The following is a 13770-nucleotide window of genomic DNA, read 5'->3' as shown; positions in this document are numbered from 1 at the left end:
GGTGGGCTTGAAGACAAAAAATGGGGTACAAAAAACCGTATCCTAACTCATACCCTAACCCATACCCTAACCTGTACCCTCACCCTACCCTAACCTCTAACCCGTACCCTAACCTGTACCATAAACCCGTATCCTAACCCGTACCCTAATCCATACCATAACCAGTACCCCAACCCATTCCCTAACCCATACCCTAACCCTAACCTGAACCAGAACTGGAACCCTAACCTGAACCGGAACCCGAACCCTAACCCTAAACCCTATCCCAAACCTGGACCCAAGCCTTATCCTGAAACCGAACCCTAAACCCTAAACCCTATCCCGAACTCAAACCCTATCCCGAACCCTATCTCGAACTCTAACCGTAACCCTAACCCCAAACCCTGAACCCAAACCCGAACCCAAATTCTAAACTGAACTGGAACCCAAACCCGAACTCTAACCGAAACCCGAACCCCTAACCCGACCCCTAACCCCGAACCCAAACTCAAACCCCTAACCCCAACCCTGAACCCGAACCTGAACCCTAACCGAACCCTAACCTGAACCTGAACCCTAAACCAAGCCCGAACCTGAACCCAATCCTGAACCCTAATCCCAAACCGGAACCAGAACCCTAACCCGAGCCCCAATCCGAACCTGAACCCGAACCCTAACCCCGAACCCCTAACCCCTTACTCTAAGCCTAACCACCACCCTTACCCTCACCACAAATTTCCAAAACTGCGATATGAGATGACAGAGAACCTTAACGGACCAATATCCAGGTTAGAACGTGATGCAGTCATCATCAAACTCCGGAGACATAAAAGACAGGGACAACTGGCTTCTCAGGCGAATTCTATCAAAAGTTTAAAAAAGAAATAATACCTATTCTAGTGAAGCTGTTTTGAAGGTATAAAGAGCATGAACACCTCCAATCTTAAGAGGCCGGCATTACCTTATCTCAAAATTAGACAAAGACCCCACCATAGAGGAGAATTACAGACCAGCATCCCTGATGAACCCGGATGCAAAAATTCTCACCAAGATGGTAGTCAATAGGGTCAACAGTATATTGAGTGGATTATTCACCACAACCAAATGGGATTTATCCCCAGGATGCAAGGTTGGTCCAACATTGATAAAACAATCAACGTGATAGATCACAGCAATAAGAGAAGAAACAAGAACCTTATGATCCTAAAACAAAACAAAACAAAACAAAACCTTATGATCCTCTCAAGGGATGCAGAGAAAGCGTTTGACAAAATACAGCATCCATTCCTGATCAAAACTCTTCAGAGTGTAGGGATAGAGGGAACATTCCTCAACATCTTAAAAGCCATAGCGAAAAGCCCACAGCAAACATCATTCTCAATGGGGAAGCACTGGGAGCCTTTCCCCTAAGATCAGGAACAAGACAGGGATGTCCACTCTCACCACTGCTATTCAACATTGTACTAGAAGTACGAGCCTCAGCAATCAGGCAACAAAAAGAAATAAAAGAAAAAAAAAAAAAGAAATAAAAGGCATTCAAATTGGCAAATAAGAAGTCAAACTCTCCCTCTTCACAGATGACATGACACTGTCCATAGAAAACCCAAAAGACTCCACCCCAGGAATTGCTAGAACTCATACAGCAATTCGGCAGTGTGGCAGGATACACAATCAATGCCCAGAAGTCAGTGGCATTTCTCTACCCTGAGACAATGAGAGTGAAGAAAGGGAAATTAAGGAGTCAATCCCATGTAAAATTGCACCCAAAAGCATAAGATACCTAGGAATAAACCTAACCAAAGAGGTAAAGGATCTGTACCCTAACAACTATAGAATACTTGTGAAAGAAATTGAGGAAGACACAAAGAGATGGAAAAACATTCCGTGCTCATGGATTGGACAACTTAATATTGTGAAAGTGTCAATGCTACCCCGGCAATTAACTCATTTAATTCAATCCCAATCAAAATACCATGGACTTTCTGTTGCATGCGCTGCAGCAACACGATCAGGGTCCTGAGGATAAGGGGATGAGGAAAACAAAAGTAAAGAGATGGGGACAGGAGGGACACTGTGGATGATGTCCAAGCAGTTCCAGCTTTATTCAAGGTTTTACAACATTTTATAGCATGAGCAAAACAAAGCCAAGAAGGTGTTTATTTTTAGCAGGTTTGTGAAACCCTCCAAAGTTCCCCTTTCTCAGCATGCAAGACAGACTCACAGGTGCCAGAAGACCTTGGTAAATAGATAAGCTTGTTGCTCCAGATGTGCATACTTCAAAGGAATATTAGGTTTGGTAAACAGACCAGCAAGGACAGACAGACCCTTATTTACATTTATGACCAGGTCAGTATAAGTTGTATCTATTGTGTAATGTGGGCGATCACGTACAAGCGAGCCCTGAGAACCATTTCTCAAGCCCTGTCTCAAGCGTCTACCAACTATTTACCCTTTAGGCTCCCGAGCCTTTTGAGTGAATGAGGCACGCAAGTCCGGGCCTGGTTTGGTTCAGTTACTCCAGCTAGTCCGCGGTCGCCCACAATTTTCTTTCTTTTTTTTAAAGATTTTATTTATTTATTCATGATAAACATAGAGAGAGAGAGGCAGAGACACAGGCAGAGGGAGAAGCAGGCTCCATGCAGGGAGCCCGACACAGGACTTGATCCTGGGACTCCAGGATCACACCCTGGGCCAAAGGCAGGCGCTAAGCCGCTGAGCCACCCAGGGATCCCTACCGTGGACTTTCTTCAGAGCTGAAACAAATCATCTTAAGATTTGTATGGGGGAGCCCTAGTGGCTCAATGGTTTAGCACCATCTTCGGCCCAGGGCATGATCCTGAAGACCTGGGATTGAGTCCCACGTCGCTCCCTGCATGGAGCCTGCTTCTCCCTCTGCCTGTGTCTCTGCCTCTCTCTCTGTCTCTCTCTCACTTTCTCATGAATAAATAAACAAAATCTTAAAAAAATATTTGTGTGGAATCGGAAAGACCCCGAATAGCCAGGGAAATATTGAAAAAGAAAACCAGAGCTGGGGGCATCAGAATGCCAGATTTCAAGTTGTACTACAAAGCTGTGATCACCAAGACACTGCGGTACTGGCACAAAAACAGACAAATAGATCAATGGAACAGAAAAGAGAATCCAGAAATGGGCCTTGATCTCTATGGTCAACTAATATTCAACAAAGTAGGAAAGAATATACACTGGAAAAAGGATAGTCTCTTCAATAAATGGTGCTGGGAAAATTGGACAGCCACGTGCAGAAGAATGAAACTGGACCATTCTCTTACACCAGACACAAAGGTGAACTCAAAATGGATGAAAGATCTAAATGTGAGAGAAGAATCCATTAATATCATAGAGGAGAACACAAGCTAAACAGACTCTTTCAGACCTAAGGACAATTCCAGCCTGAAAACGAAGGGGTGGAGCCTCCTTTACCTTCCAAATGGTCTCAAAAGACAGCTGGGGTAGCAATCCTAATATCAGATAAATTAGGGTTTATACCAAAGACTCTAGTAACAGATGAAGAGGGACACTATATCGTACTTAAAGGATCTGTTCCACAAGAAGAACTAAAAATTATGAATATTTATGCCCCTAATGTGGGACCCGCCAAGTCCGTCAATCAATTAATAACCAAAGTAAAGAGATACTTTATAATAATACACTAATAGTAGACTTCCACATGGCACTCTCAGCCAATGAGGGATATTCTAAGCAGAACATCAACACGGAAACCAGGGCTTTAAATGATACACTGGACCAGATGAATTTCACAGATATATACAGAACGTTCCATCCGAACCCAACTGAATACACATTCTTCCCAAGGGCACATGGAACTTTCTCCAGAATAGACCACATACTGGGTCACAAATCAGGTCTCAATTGATACCATAAGATTGGGATTGTGCCCTGCATATTTTCAGACCACAATGCTTTGAAACTACAACTCAATCAGAAGAAGAAATTTGGAAGAAACTCAGTGTTTGGGCATCCCACTAAAGGAAGAGGGTCAACCAGCAAATTAGACAATTAAAAAAGACTCATGGAAACTAATGAAAATGAAAATACATGATAGTTACCAATATATTTGCAAGAGGAGCAGAATTCATCCTTTCCCCCAATAAACGTGCTTCTTTAAAAACCCTAATTTGCAGAATTTATAGCAATGGAAAAATAAATATAAGATGATTCCGTGATTAACAAAACCTTTGCTTCTCCTGATTTAGAAGAGGAAATAGCCCCTGTCTCCCCTTTCTCTTAGGCTGCCAGGAAGCTAAGAGCCAAGTTCTAATTTGAACATAAGCCAAGTGGCACCTAACGCCTTGGACTATGTTCTCCTCTGTCAAGGTTTTCACTCTCACTCTGTGTTGTCACCAATCCTGATTTTTTAGATCTATAAACCAAACTGCTGTCAGCGTTTGGTTCTGAGAACTGTGCCCTCGCACAGTGTATGAGGGAGTTTGGACAGTAGCGCCGCATTCACTCTGGGATCTGGGTGCCCAGCACCAGACCCCGCCCCCGGCTTTCCCTCTCGGCCCCGCCCCCGGCCCTGCCCGTCAGCCCCGCCCCCAGCACCAGACCCCGCCCCCGGCTTTCCCTCTCGGCCACGCCCCCGGCCCGGCCCGTCAGCCCCGCCCCCAGCTCCGCCCCGCCCCCAGCTCCGCCCCGCCCCGCCCCTAGGTCTGCCCCGCCCCTAGCCTCTGCCCCGCCCCTGCGCTCCACCTAGGTCTGCCCCGCCCCTAGCTCCAGCCCCGCCTCTAGGCTCCACCTAGCTCCGTCCCGCCCCTAGGTCCGTCCCAAAGCTAGCCCCGCCCTTGGACTCCCCCAGCTCCAGCTCCGACGCTAGGCTCCGCCCCTAGCCCCGCCCCACCCTGGCCCCGCTCTTAGCCCCGCCCCCGGGCCCCGGCCACGCCCCTCTCCGCAGCCTTCATCCCGCGGGAGCGCCGCCTCTTCTCGCGGGACCGGCGCCGGCGGCACGGCCGTTGCTAGGATGCGGCGAGCATCAGAGAAAGCGGCGGGGCCCGTGCGGACGCGGCTCCCCCGAAACCTCAGCGACCCGGTGGCTGCGTCCCTCGGTCAGGTGGGAGGACAGGTTCTGGCTGCCTCTCCTGGCCCCTCCGCAGACCGGCCTGGCCGCGGGGTCGGGGCTGCCTGGCCGCGGGACGAAGCTCCACCTTCGCTTCAGTCCGTGCAAAGCTCTGTTGTCCGTCTCTGGCTGTTTCTGCGATGTGGGGCTCGGAGCGGCAGCGTGCGGTGGGCGGGGCCGGGAAGGGCTGTGGGCGGGGCCGTGGGCGGGGCCTGGGCGGGGGGCGGAGCCGGGGCGCAGACTCAGGCCGCCGTGCGGGGGGCATCGGGCGGCTCCTGGCAGCGCTGAGGGGGCCGCACCCCGTACCCCGCGTGCTCAGATAGTGACCCCAGGGGTTCGCAGCCTGTATCGGGGTCACACCTGCACGACGTTCCCTGCTCTCCTCACGGCGGCTCAGACCTGGAGCCCCGAGATGCTCTGGGATGGGCGGGGCCGCGACGGCGGGAGGGCCGTGGGCGGGGCCGGGGCGGGCTGTGGGCGGGGCCGCGACGGCGGGAGGGCTGTGGGCGGGGCCGGGCCGGGGCCGTGGGCGGGGCCGGGGAGAGTTGTGGGCGGGGCCGTGGGCGGGGCCGTGGGCGGGGCCGCGACGGCGGGAGGGCTGTGGGCGGGGCCGGGGCGGGCTGTGGGCGGGGCCGCGACGGCGGGAGGGCTGTGGGCGGGGCCGGGCGGGGCCGTGGCGCCTCGTCTCCCGGCGCCCGGAGTCTGCCGGGTGGTGGGAAGGAAGCCGCACGCGTGCTGACCCGGTCGGGCGGCAGGACACCGCGGGCGCCCAGGGCGACGGCCCCGGGTGGCAAATGGGCGGCTTCAGAACAGCGTCCTCCGTGGCACCCTCCGCTCCCCACGCTCGTGTCCGAGCCTCCTAAAAAACTTAAAGATGCAACAGGTTTGTTTGGCCCCAGGCAGGACTGGGTCCCCCGGAGCAGTGACGCCGGCCTCGTAGGCCCGTCGGGGACCGTGCCTGGGAGGTGAAGGGGCAGGGCCGTGTGGTCATCACCGGGGCTGTCTTCCCTGCTGAGCAACTCTTAAAGTCTCAGGCGTCCACGTCTGAACGGTCCACGGCAGGATGATGCCACCCGGAGCGGCGGCGCAGTGAGCAGCGAAGCCCCGGGGCCCCCGGCTCAGCCCCGGCCCAGCCCCGGCTCAGCCCGCCCTCCCCCTGCCCCTCCGCGCCGCGCCCGGGTGCTCCTGCTGGCGGAGGCGCCGCGTTGGCGGTGACCGGGCCCGCTGCGGGCGGGCGGGGAGCCCTCGCGTACAGGGCTGAGCCGCAGGGTCGGTCGTCGGCCCCTTCCTGTCTCCTAGTAGTGGGTCGTGCCTCCACCGAGGAACATTTGTTTGCAGGGTTCGAGACTGAGCACAGGGGCTTCGTGTACTTTCGCAAGCAAATTCGGTGTGAACGTAGCTCTTCACCGCATCAGGGCACACAGACTGCCAGGTGACGTGTGTGTGACTCCACAGGAAAACGGACACTTACTTCAGACGCTGGCCCGGTTGCCGCTTCCGCCTTCCCGGTGTGAGCCCCGCGTCTTCCACTACCAGCCCCGATGCGGTTGGGACGGTCCAGTCCCTACGGACGTGCCGCCACAGTCGCGTTTCTATCACAGCTGCGGGTACTGAGCACCTCTTCCTGCGCCTGTTCTCGGCTCAGGGCTGGACGGAGGCGGCTGAGGCGACTGCCCCGGGTGGTCAGGGGCGGTTCTCTTCAGGCGCACCTCGAGCCTGGCCCGGCGCAGGTGCCGCACCGCTCTCGTGCCTCTCCAGGCTGTATATGCTCCTTGTTGACTCACTTGTTTAAATATTCTACTCGTTTTTATTTGTTTTATTTTTTTAAGATTTTGTTTATTTATTCATGAGAGACAGAGAGAGAGAGAGGCAGAGACACAGGCAGAGGGAGAAGTGGGCCCGATGCAGGACTTGATGCCAGGACTCCCGGGGTCACGCCCTGGGCCCGAGGCAGACGCTCAACCACTGAGCCACCGGGTGCCCCTGTTTTACTCATTTCTAAGCTGTTATTCTTTTCTCACTGAAATTTGAGAGTTTCCTATATATTCCAGGTACAAGTCCTTCATCAGATACGAGCTTTGCAAAAAATTGTCTACCAGGCTGTGGTTTGTCTTTTTATTCTTCTACTCATGTTGTTTGAAGAGCAGACATTCTTGATTTTGTTGCTGTTTTAGAAGATGACATCTTGGCCGTTGTGCAGGGAAGGTGACCCACCAGAGAGAAACAAAAGCGTTACCTCAGCCTCTCCGGGGGGGGGGGGGGGGGGGGGGGGGGGGGGGGGGAGGAGCATGTTGCTGGGAGTCCGGGCTTCTTTATGATACTCTCTCTCTAATCAGGCCATTAAGCCCTGTTAATGGGAGAAAATAACCAAAAGGAAAATTTCGGGTGTGTGAGAACCTAAAGAAGTTTCTTGAACTTTTTAAAAATTGAGTTTTTATTCAGTTTTTTTTTCTCATTTCACATTTTTTTTTTTTTATTGTTTTGGAAGTGTAGAACTTTATTTCAGTTTTTCAATTGGCCGTACTAGAAATTCAGCTATGCTTTTAATTTAACAAAGTCTAGGGTTAAGTATCCTATCCCTCAATTTTGTAAAAAGTTTAAGAATTTGACAACAGTTCACTCTGATCTTTCCCTTCCCAGTCATATATTCTTATTGTCTAATACTTCAATTTTCTACCACTATTCTGTTGACAGTATTTGTTCGGGTTAACCCGTATGCTTATAATTTATTTGTTTACCTTTTCTTTTGCACTTCAAAGTTCTGTTGACCCCATTTTCCTCTTCCTTCAAGTATATCCTTTAGAACTTTCTTTAGAGCAGATATCTTTGTGGTAACTATGTATAAATATTTCTATTTTCTATCTTGAAAGAGAATTTTGCTCTATGCACAACTCTAGGTTGATAGCTATCATCTTTTAATTAGTTCATTGTTACCTTGGCTTCTATATTTCGGATGAGAAATCTGCAGTGATTTTGCTTTTCTTTCCTTTGTATTAATATTAGCAATTAATCCAAAGCAGTAAGTGGTATGTCCTTTTTCACTGTGTGCTTTCCAGACCTTCTCTTTGTTATTCTGTAATGTAATTACAGTCATATGGGTTTGATTTATTTATACTTATACCATTGGGTGTATGTTTATGTTATGCTTCTTGGATCTTTGGATCCATACTTTTCATCAGTTTTGTAAAATTCTTGTGCTCGCTTTGGCAGCACATATACTAAAAAAGACTTTTGTAAAATTCTCAACCGTTACTTTAAAAATATTTTCTCTCACTTATCTTTTTGTTTCCTCTGTGATTCAGATTTGACATCTGTTAATTAGATCAGGGGCTGACAGACTTTTTCTGGAAAGGGCTTCTCAGGCCACATACAGTCTCTGCTGCATATTCATTGTTATTTTTTTATTTTAAAAGTATAAAACCATTCCGAGCTCACAGAAAGATATACTTAGCAATAGATATGCTAGACTTTTTCTCTTTTGCATGGCCCTTAATCTCTCATATTTTTCATATCCTTATCTGTTTGCTGCATTGTATATCAAATCATTTTATTTATCTTTTAGTTTCACAATTCTCTCTTCAATTATAGTGCTATATTCATTGAATTCAACAAATATATATTCTTATTCCAGATATTCCATATTTGAGGAAAGCTAGAGAACTTCACTAAGGTTATTTTTTTTTTTTCTATGTAAAGATTTGTGCTTACTGTGTTAGCCCCAAACACAGCTTTCCCACTTCACTACTGTTCCAAATTTTAATCCGCCCTGCTCTTGCCACAGAAATACACCTCCAGGCCACTTCCATCCTCCCTTGCTGGCTGCCAGTTTCTACAGGTAGGCTCCCTGATGTACTGGCTCCTCAGAGCTCTGATCCCGCTGCTACCCCTGCAGCCTGGCCCTTGGCTGCCCGAGCCCACTCGGGCCCCAGGTCCTGGGTGCTGTCACAGTCTCCCAAGCCAGAGCTCTAGATTGCTGTACCTCGGGCCCTAGTCAGCTCCAAAATCAACCCACACTTGATTGTTGTGGGAAACAAAAGTCATTGGAGACTTGCTACAGTTTGTGAGAACAAACCTACTACAAAGAGTGCGTACCATCCAGGGTGTGGTTGCTGGGTCGCTGGCAGATCCCTTACAGCTTCTGATCGGTTGTAATACCAGAAATAAAAGTCCTAAAAAAAAAAAAAAAAAAAAAAAGAAATAAAAGTCCTGTGCTAGTCTGTATTCAAAAAGAAAGCTTTTCAAATAAGCCCTTTCACAAGGCATTGTTCATTGGATAGGGAAGCGGTGACAATATATTTTAAAATATTTTTCAATATATTCTTGACAGTAGATTTTTCTCAAATTTATTGTGTTTTGAGGTTCTCGTTTAGTGATATTTTTACTTTTCATGGTGTTTTTATTAAAAATTCCCCGGTGCTTTTACCTAATGCCATTACTAAAATAATCAGTATTTAAAAGAAAGTAGTGAGCAACATTGCAGTATGTTATGAACATCACTGTACACCAGCACTGAATTTGATATTTGGTGTAAGAATTTTTTATGTCTAATAAATACATATATTTTTTTGGTTCAGAAAAATGTCTGATCGGGAAGAAGAATTTGGTGCTCAGAATGCTGTTACTGCGTCAGAAGAAAATGATGATGCTTTTGAGACTATCAATGTTCCAGTTTCCTCGGAGGAGCTTCCAGAGTCAGGTCAAGCAGAAGGCAGTGAATCTGAAGTCACACCATCCAGTGAAGGCCACACAACACATGTTAAAGAGGAAAATGACCAGAGCTTCTTGAACAAGGAGCCAGAAGATGAAGAACAACTCATGGAAGAAGTTTTGTTCCCCAAACGAGTTTCATACTCTCGAAGAAATTCTGTAAAGCACAAGTTCACTAAACATGACAATGCAGTGCAGTCAGCCAAACAGTTTTCACATGCTGGATCTCTGGCATTTCTGGATAAGATAAAGGCGATAAAGGAATCTCTGAAAGCATCGATGAAAGATCCTTTAGCAACAGGTATTACTTAGGGAAGACAAGAATCTCTTTTCCTCGTTTTGAAGAATGGTTGCTTTTTCAAATTTATTTTGCTTGAAGATTTGTTTTATATTTGATATTGCGTACTTTTCCTTCCCTTCACCCACCAAACCTCTGTAGCCACTACCACTTAATCTCTTAATTAAGTGTGAAGGTACTCTATTCTATAGTATCTGTTTTCCCTGAATAGATGAACACCATTACATTTTAAGTTGATATTGATCCATCTTTCCTAAATAAAGTAGGTTTTTAAAATGTTTAGGGACCTGGTAAAATGGGCAAATTCTTGAGTACAATTGTCGTTCTTTTGCATACCTCTTTGGAATTACTTGTTCGTAGCTAGATAGAGTTGGAAGGGAACTTGACTCCAGATTTCTTAGTTTCATATCCAGAGTTCATTCCTCATATCTCGTTACTTATATATATTTCCACACTTTTTCTTAGTGTTAACTTTATATTTAGCTTCAGAAAAATTGTTGTCTTGAATTGTTGTTTATTTTATTTTATTTTTATATTGTTTAATTTTAAAGGCATAAGATTCATGGCGTGTAGGAGTTACCACTACATTGTTGGTAAAAAAGCCAAAGTGGAGCAGCAAGAAAGTGGTTACATCTAGAACCAGCTTAGTTGGCTGATTAACGGACTGCTACTTCTCTCTCTTGTCCATAAGTTTTGAAATTTTTCATCCATAGGGTGGTGAATATGGGGCCATCTTTTAACAATAATAACAGCAGCTTGTTTGGCTGATGAAATGTAGCTTTTGAATCCAGTGGAGTAGTTTACCCTTGTGTGGTGTATCCATACAAGAGAAGAATGAGAAGGAAGGAGAAGAAATTAATTAAGCCCTATTATACCTAACTGAAGCTGTTATCCCTTGTTTTCACTATTCACTATAAATTTGGTCTCCATTTGTTTATTTGTTTTTTAAAGTAACCTCTGTACCCAACATGGGGCTCAAACTCACAACCCCGAGATCAAGAATCACATGCTGTACTGACTGAGCCAGCCAGGCGCCCGTGGGCTCCATTTTTTGGTATTTCTGTGATTGCAGGATAGTAGTTTATAACAAATACTTAGGGATTAGAATAAAGTTGTCTTAGTCCTGTACTTTTTGAGGCTCACAAATTCATACACCTCCCTTTCCCAGAGCTTAGGAAGTCACTGTTATGAAAATGTTAAAATATATTAACCATAGAATTTTGAATCCATAAAACAACTAGAATAGCCTTCTGATGACTTAACATCTATGAAAGTGTTTTCTTTGTTGATAGCTGTGAAAGTAAATTTTAACAATCTCAAAGAACCTTAGCATCAACAGTGCCTGGTTAAATTTCATTCTGAGATTATTGATAAAAGTCTCATTTAGCTTTATGAAAATTGTTATGTGTCAGGCATCTAGAAATATATAAAACTTTTTCAGCCTACAGTTTGTACTCTGCCCTCCATCTTACTTATTGATCTTCTCCATTAAAACTTAAAGTCAGTAGATGTAAAAGAAGAAAGTTTACCCCATTATATTAAACTTTTGAAAAGTTTTTATTATTAATATGTAAGTGTCTTGAATTGCTATTTTATAGAATGGCTAGTGAGCCACGTAATGCCTATTTTTGTGAAAAGTAGATTAGTGTGTAGTTATTCTAAATATTTGTAATTAAGAGTGTTTTTTCTGTTTCTCATTTTAGTAACTGTAGACATAAATCAATTATGGAAAGAAGAATGGATTTAGAGATCTTTTACTTTGAAAATTTCTCTATTGGATTTTCTTTTTTTTTTTTTTTTAAAAAAGATTGTATTTATTTATTCATGAGAGAGAGAGAGAGAGAGAGAGAGAGAGAGAGAGGCAGAGACACAGGCAGAGGGAGAGCAGGCTCCCTGCAGGGAGCCTGATATGGGACTTGATCCCAGGACCCCAGGATCATACCCCAGGCCGAAGGCAGGCACTAAACCACTGAGCCACCCAGGAATCCCCCTCTATTGGATTTTCTTAACTTGATGAGTATGCACTGATTTACTGATGCATGCTATCGATATGTAACCAAAGTGTGCACATCATAAGTTCAGGGACACCTTGTAGGTCTCAGGGTCTCCTGTTCCAGTACTCAGTACACAAAAATGCTTGATTTTCTGAGCTGTTCCCGTATTTATATCTGAGAATATAATACTAGATGCCAATACCAGATTAGTACCAATTAACACCAAATATTGGGAATCTTTAAAAGCAGTTTAGTTTTCCTATTTCTTGTGCTATTCTGACTGAAGAGTTAATTCTAAATGTGCACTGATACCCATAGCAGAGAATGGAAAAAGGATCTGAACTTTAAGCTGGAGTTGGGGTGCAGGTGTTGACCACTGATGCTAATTATTGAGATTCTGGATTAATCTGCAAAATAAAATCTGAATGTCATTTCCTGTAGATATTAAAATGTAACTCTTATCATGGAGGTGCAGTAGGGGAACATGGCAGGGGCAATCTGCCTTCAATATTATTAAAAATTGTCCCATAATTCTCTGTTTATGGACTGTAGGTTGCTGACCCTTGCTTTTGACTATGATTCTTTTCTCTTTTTATCTACAGTAAAAGTTGTGCTTTTTCCTGTGGGCCAGGAAATTATAATGCCTTTTAAAATAGACACCATTGTAAAATACCTCAAGGATCATTTTTCATACCAATTACTTATTCCATCCAATATACTGCAGATAAGATATGCAGGTAAGTTTGGAAGCTAACAAAACCTACCAAGACTTCTTTAGCTTTACCAGTAAATAATCAAGATCTTTGATTTGTTAAAATATATTGTTATCTTCTGTTGGAACATTATATTGTGATTCTGCATTCATTTGACACATTTTTATTGAGGCTATATATATATTTTATTTATTCATGAGAGACAGAGAGGCAGAGACACAGGCAGAGGGAGAAGCAGGCTCCATGCAGGGCCTGACATGGGACTCATTCCCAGGACCCCGGGGTCACGCCCTGGGCTGAAGGCAGCGCCAAACCACTGAGCCACCCGGGCTGCCCCCTATTGAGTATATATTTGTTCTAAATACTTAGCTAAGAACTGAAGATGTAAAGAAACATGAAAGAAAATCTTTGTTCTCAAATTGTTTATAGACTAGTCAGAAAGACAATGTATGCAATAGTTACCACATAATGTGTAAATGTTTTTTAATGGAGATAAGCACAAAACACTCTGAGAACAGAGAGGAAGGAAAGTGGGAGATTCTAAAAAGCTTCATTTAATGAAAGTGATAATGCTTGTGCTTAGTCCCAAAGGGGTGAGAAAATCTGGGACTTTGGGGAAGTGATAAGTTTAGAGTGGCTAGAAGTAGATTGTCTGTGAGGACTGGGAGGCAATGAGGTTGAGAGAAGTAGATGAGGAATGAGAATAAGAAGAGGACTAAAAATGGTTTATCTGTCAGACTTTATACGCTAAGGTCAATTCACAATCCTATGATGTTCAAGTTTATTTATATTTTGTGGGCAATACTGAGTAACCCACTTTATTGTAGCCTTATGTCATGAGAGGACTTGGTATTTGTAACTGTGATAGAGGGAGTGAGAGCAACATGGCTAAATAAATGTTTCTATAGAATATGTCTGCACAGAGGCTAATATTTTAGTTTAAAAAGTTTTGCTCTTAACTTATAAAATGCCACACACAAAAAA

The 13770-nt window shown here is 45.3% G+C and overlaps 1 protein-coding gene across 15 annotated transcripts in view; it reads left to right on the top strand.

The window, feature by feature from the left end:
* Window positions 1–4896: 4896 nt before the first annotated feature.
* The window catches only part of LOC112912635 (IQ motif and ubiquitin-like domain-containing protein), an 83402-nt gene continuing 74528 nt past the window's right edge, over window positions 4897–13770 (top strand). For 3 of the 15 annotated variants that reach the window (XM_072745270.1, XM_072745272.1, XM_072745264.1), the window contains exons 1-5: window positions 4897–5068; window positions 6413–6681; window positions 8856–8909; window positions 9649–10082; window positions 12676–12810. In XM_072745270.1, the coding sequence (XP_072601371.1) occupies window positions 4979–5068; window positions 6413–6681; window positions 8856–8909; window positions 9649–10082; window positions 12676–12810 (982 nt within the window). In that variant the 5' untranslated portion in view covers window positions 4897–4978. Of the gene's footprint in view, window positions 5242–5746; window positions 5958–6412; window positions 6682–8705; window positions 8745–8855; window positions 8910–9648; window positions 10083–12675; window positions 12811–13770 lie in introns of those variants that run through there. The other 12 variants (XM_072745273.1, XM_072745274.1, XM_072745268.1 and 9 more) reach the window with 12 other exon arrangements.

This window comes from Vulpes vulpes, unplaced genomic scaffold (genome assembly GCF_048418805.1).
Source record: "Vulpes vulpes isolate BD-2025 unplaced genomic scaffold, VulVul3 u000000714, whole genome shotgun sequence".
Taxonomy (NCBI): domain Eukaryota; kingdom Metazoa; phylum Chordata; class Mammalia; order Carnivora; family Canidae; genus Vulpes; species Vulpes vulpes.
Note: the sequence above shows the minus strand (reverse complement) of the source record. Positions and strands in the feature narration are given on the sequence as shown.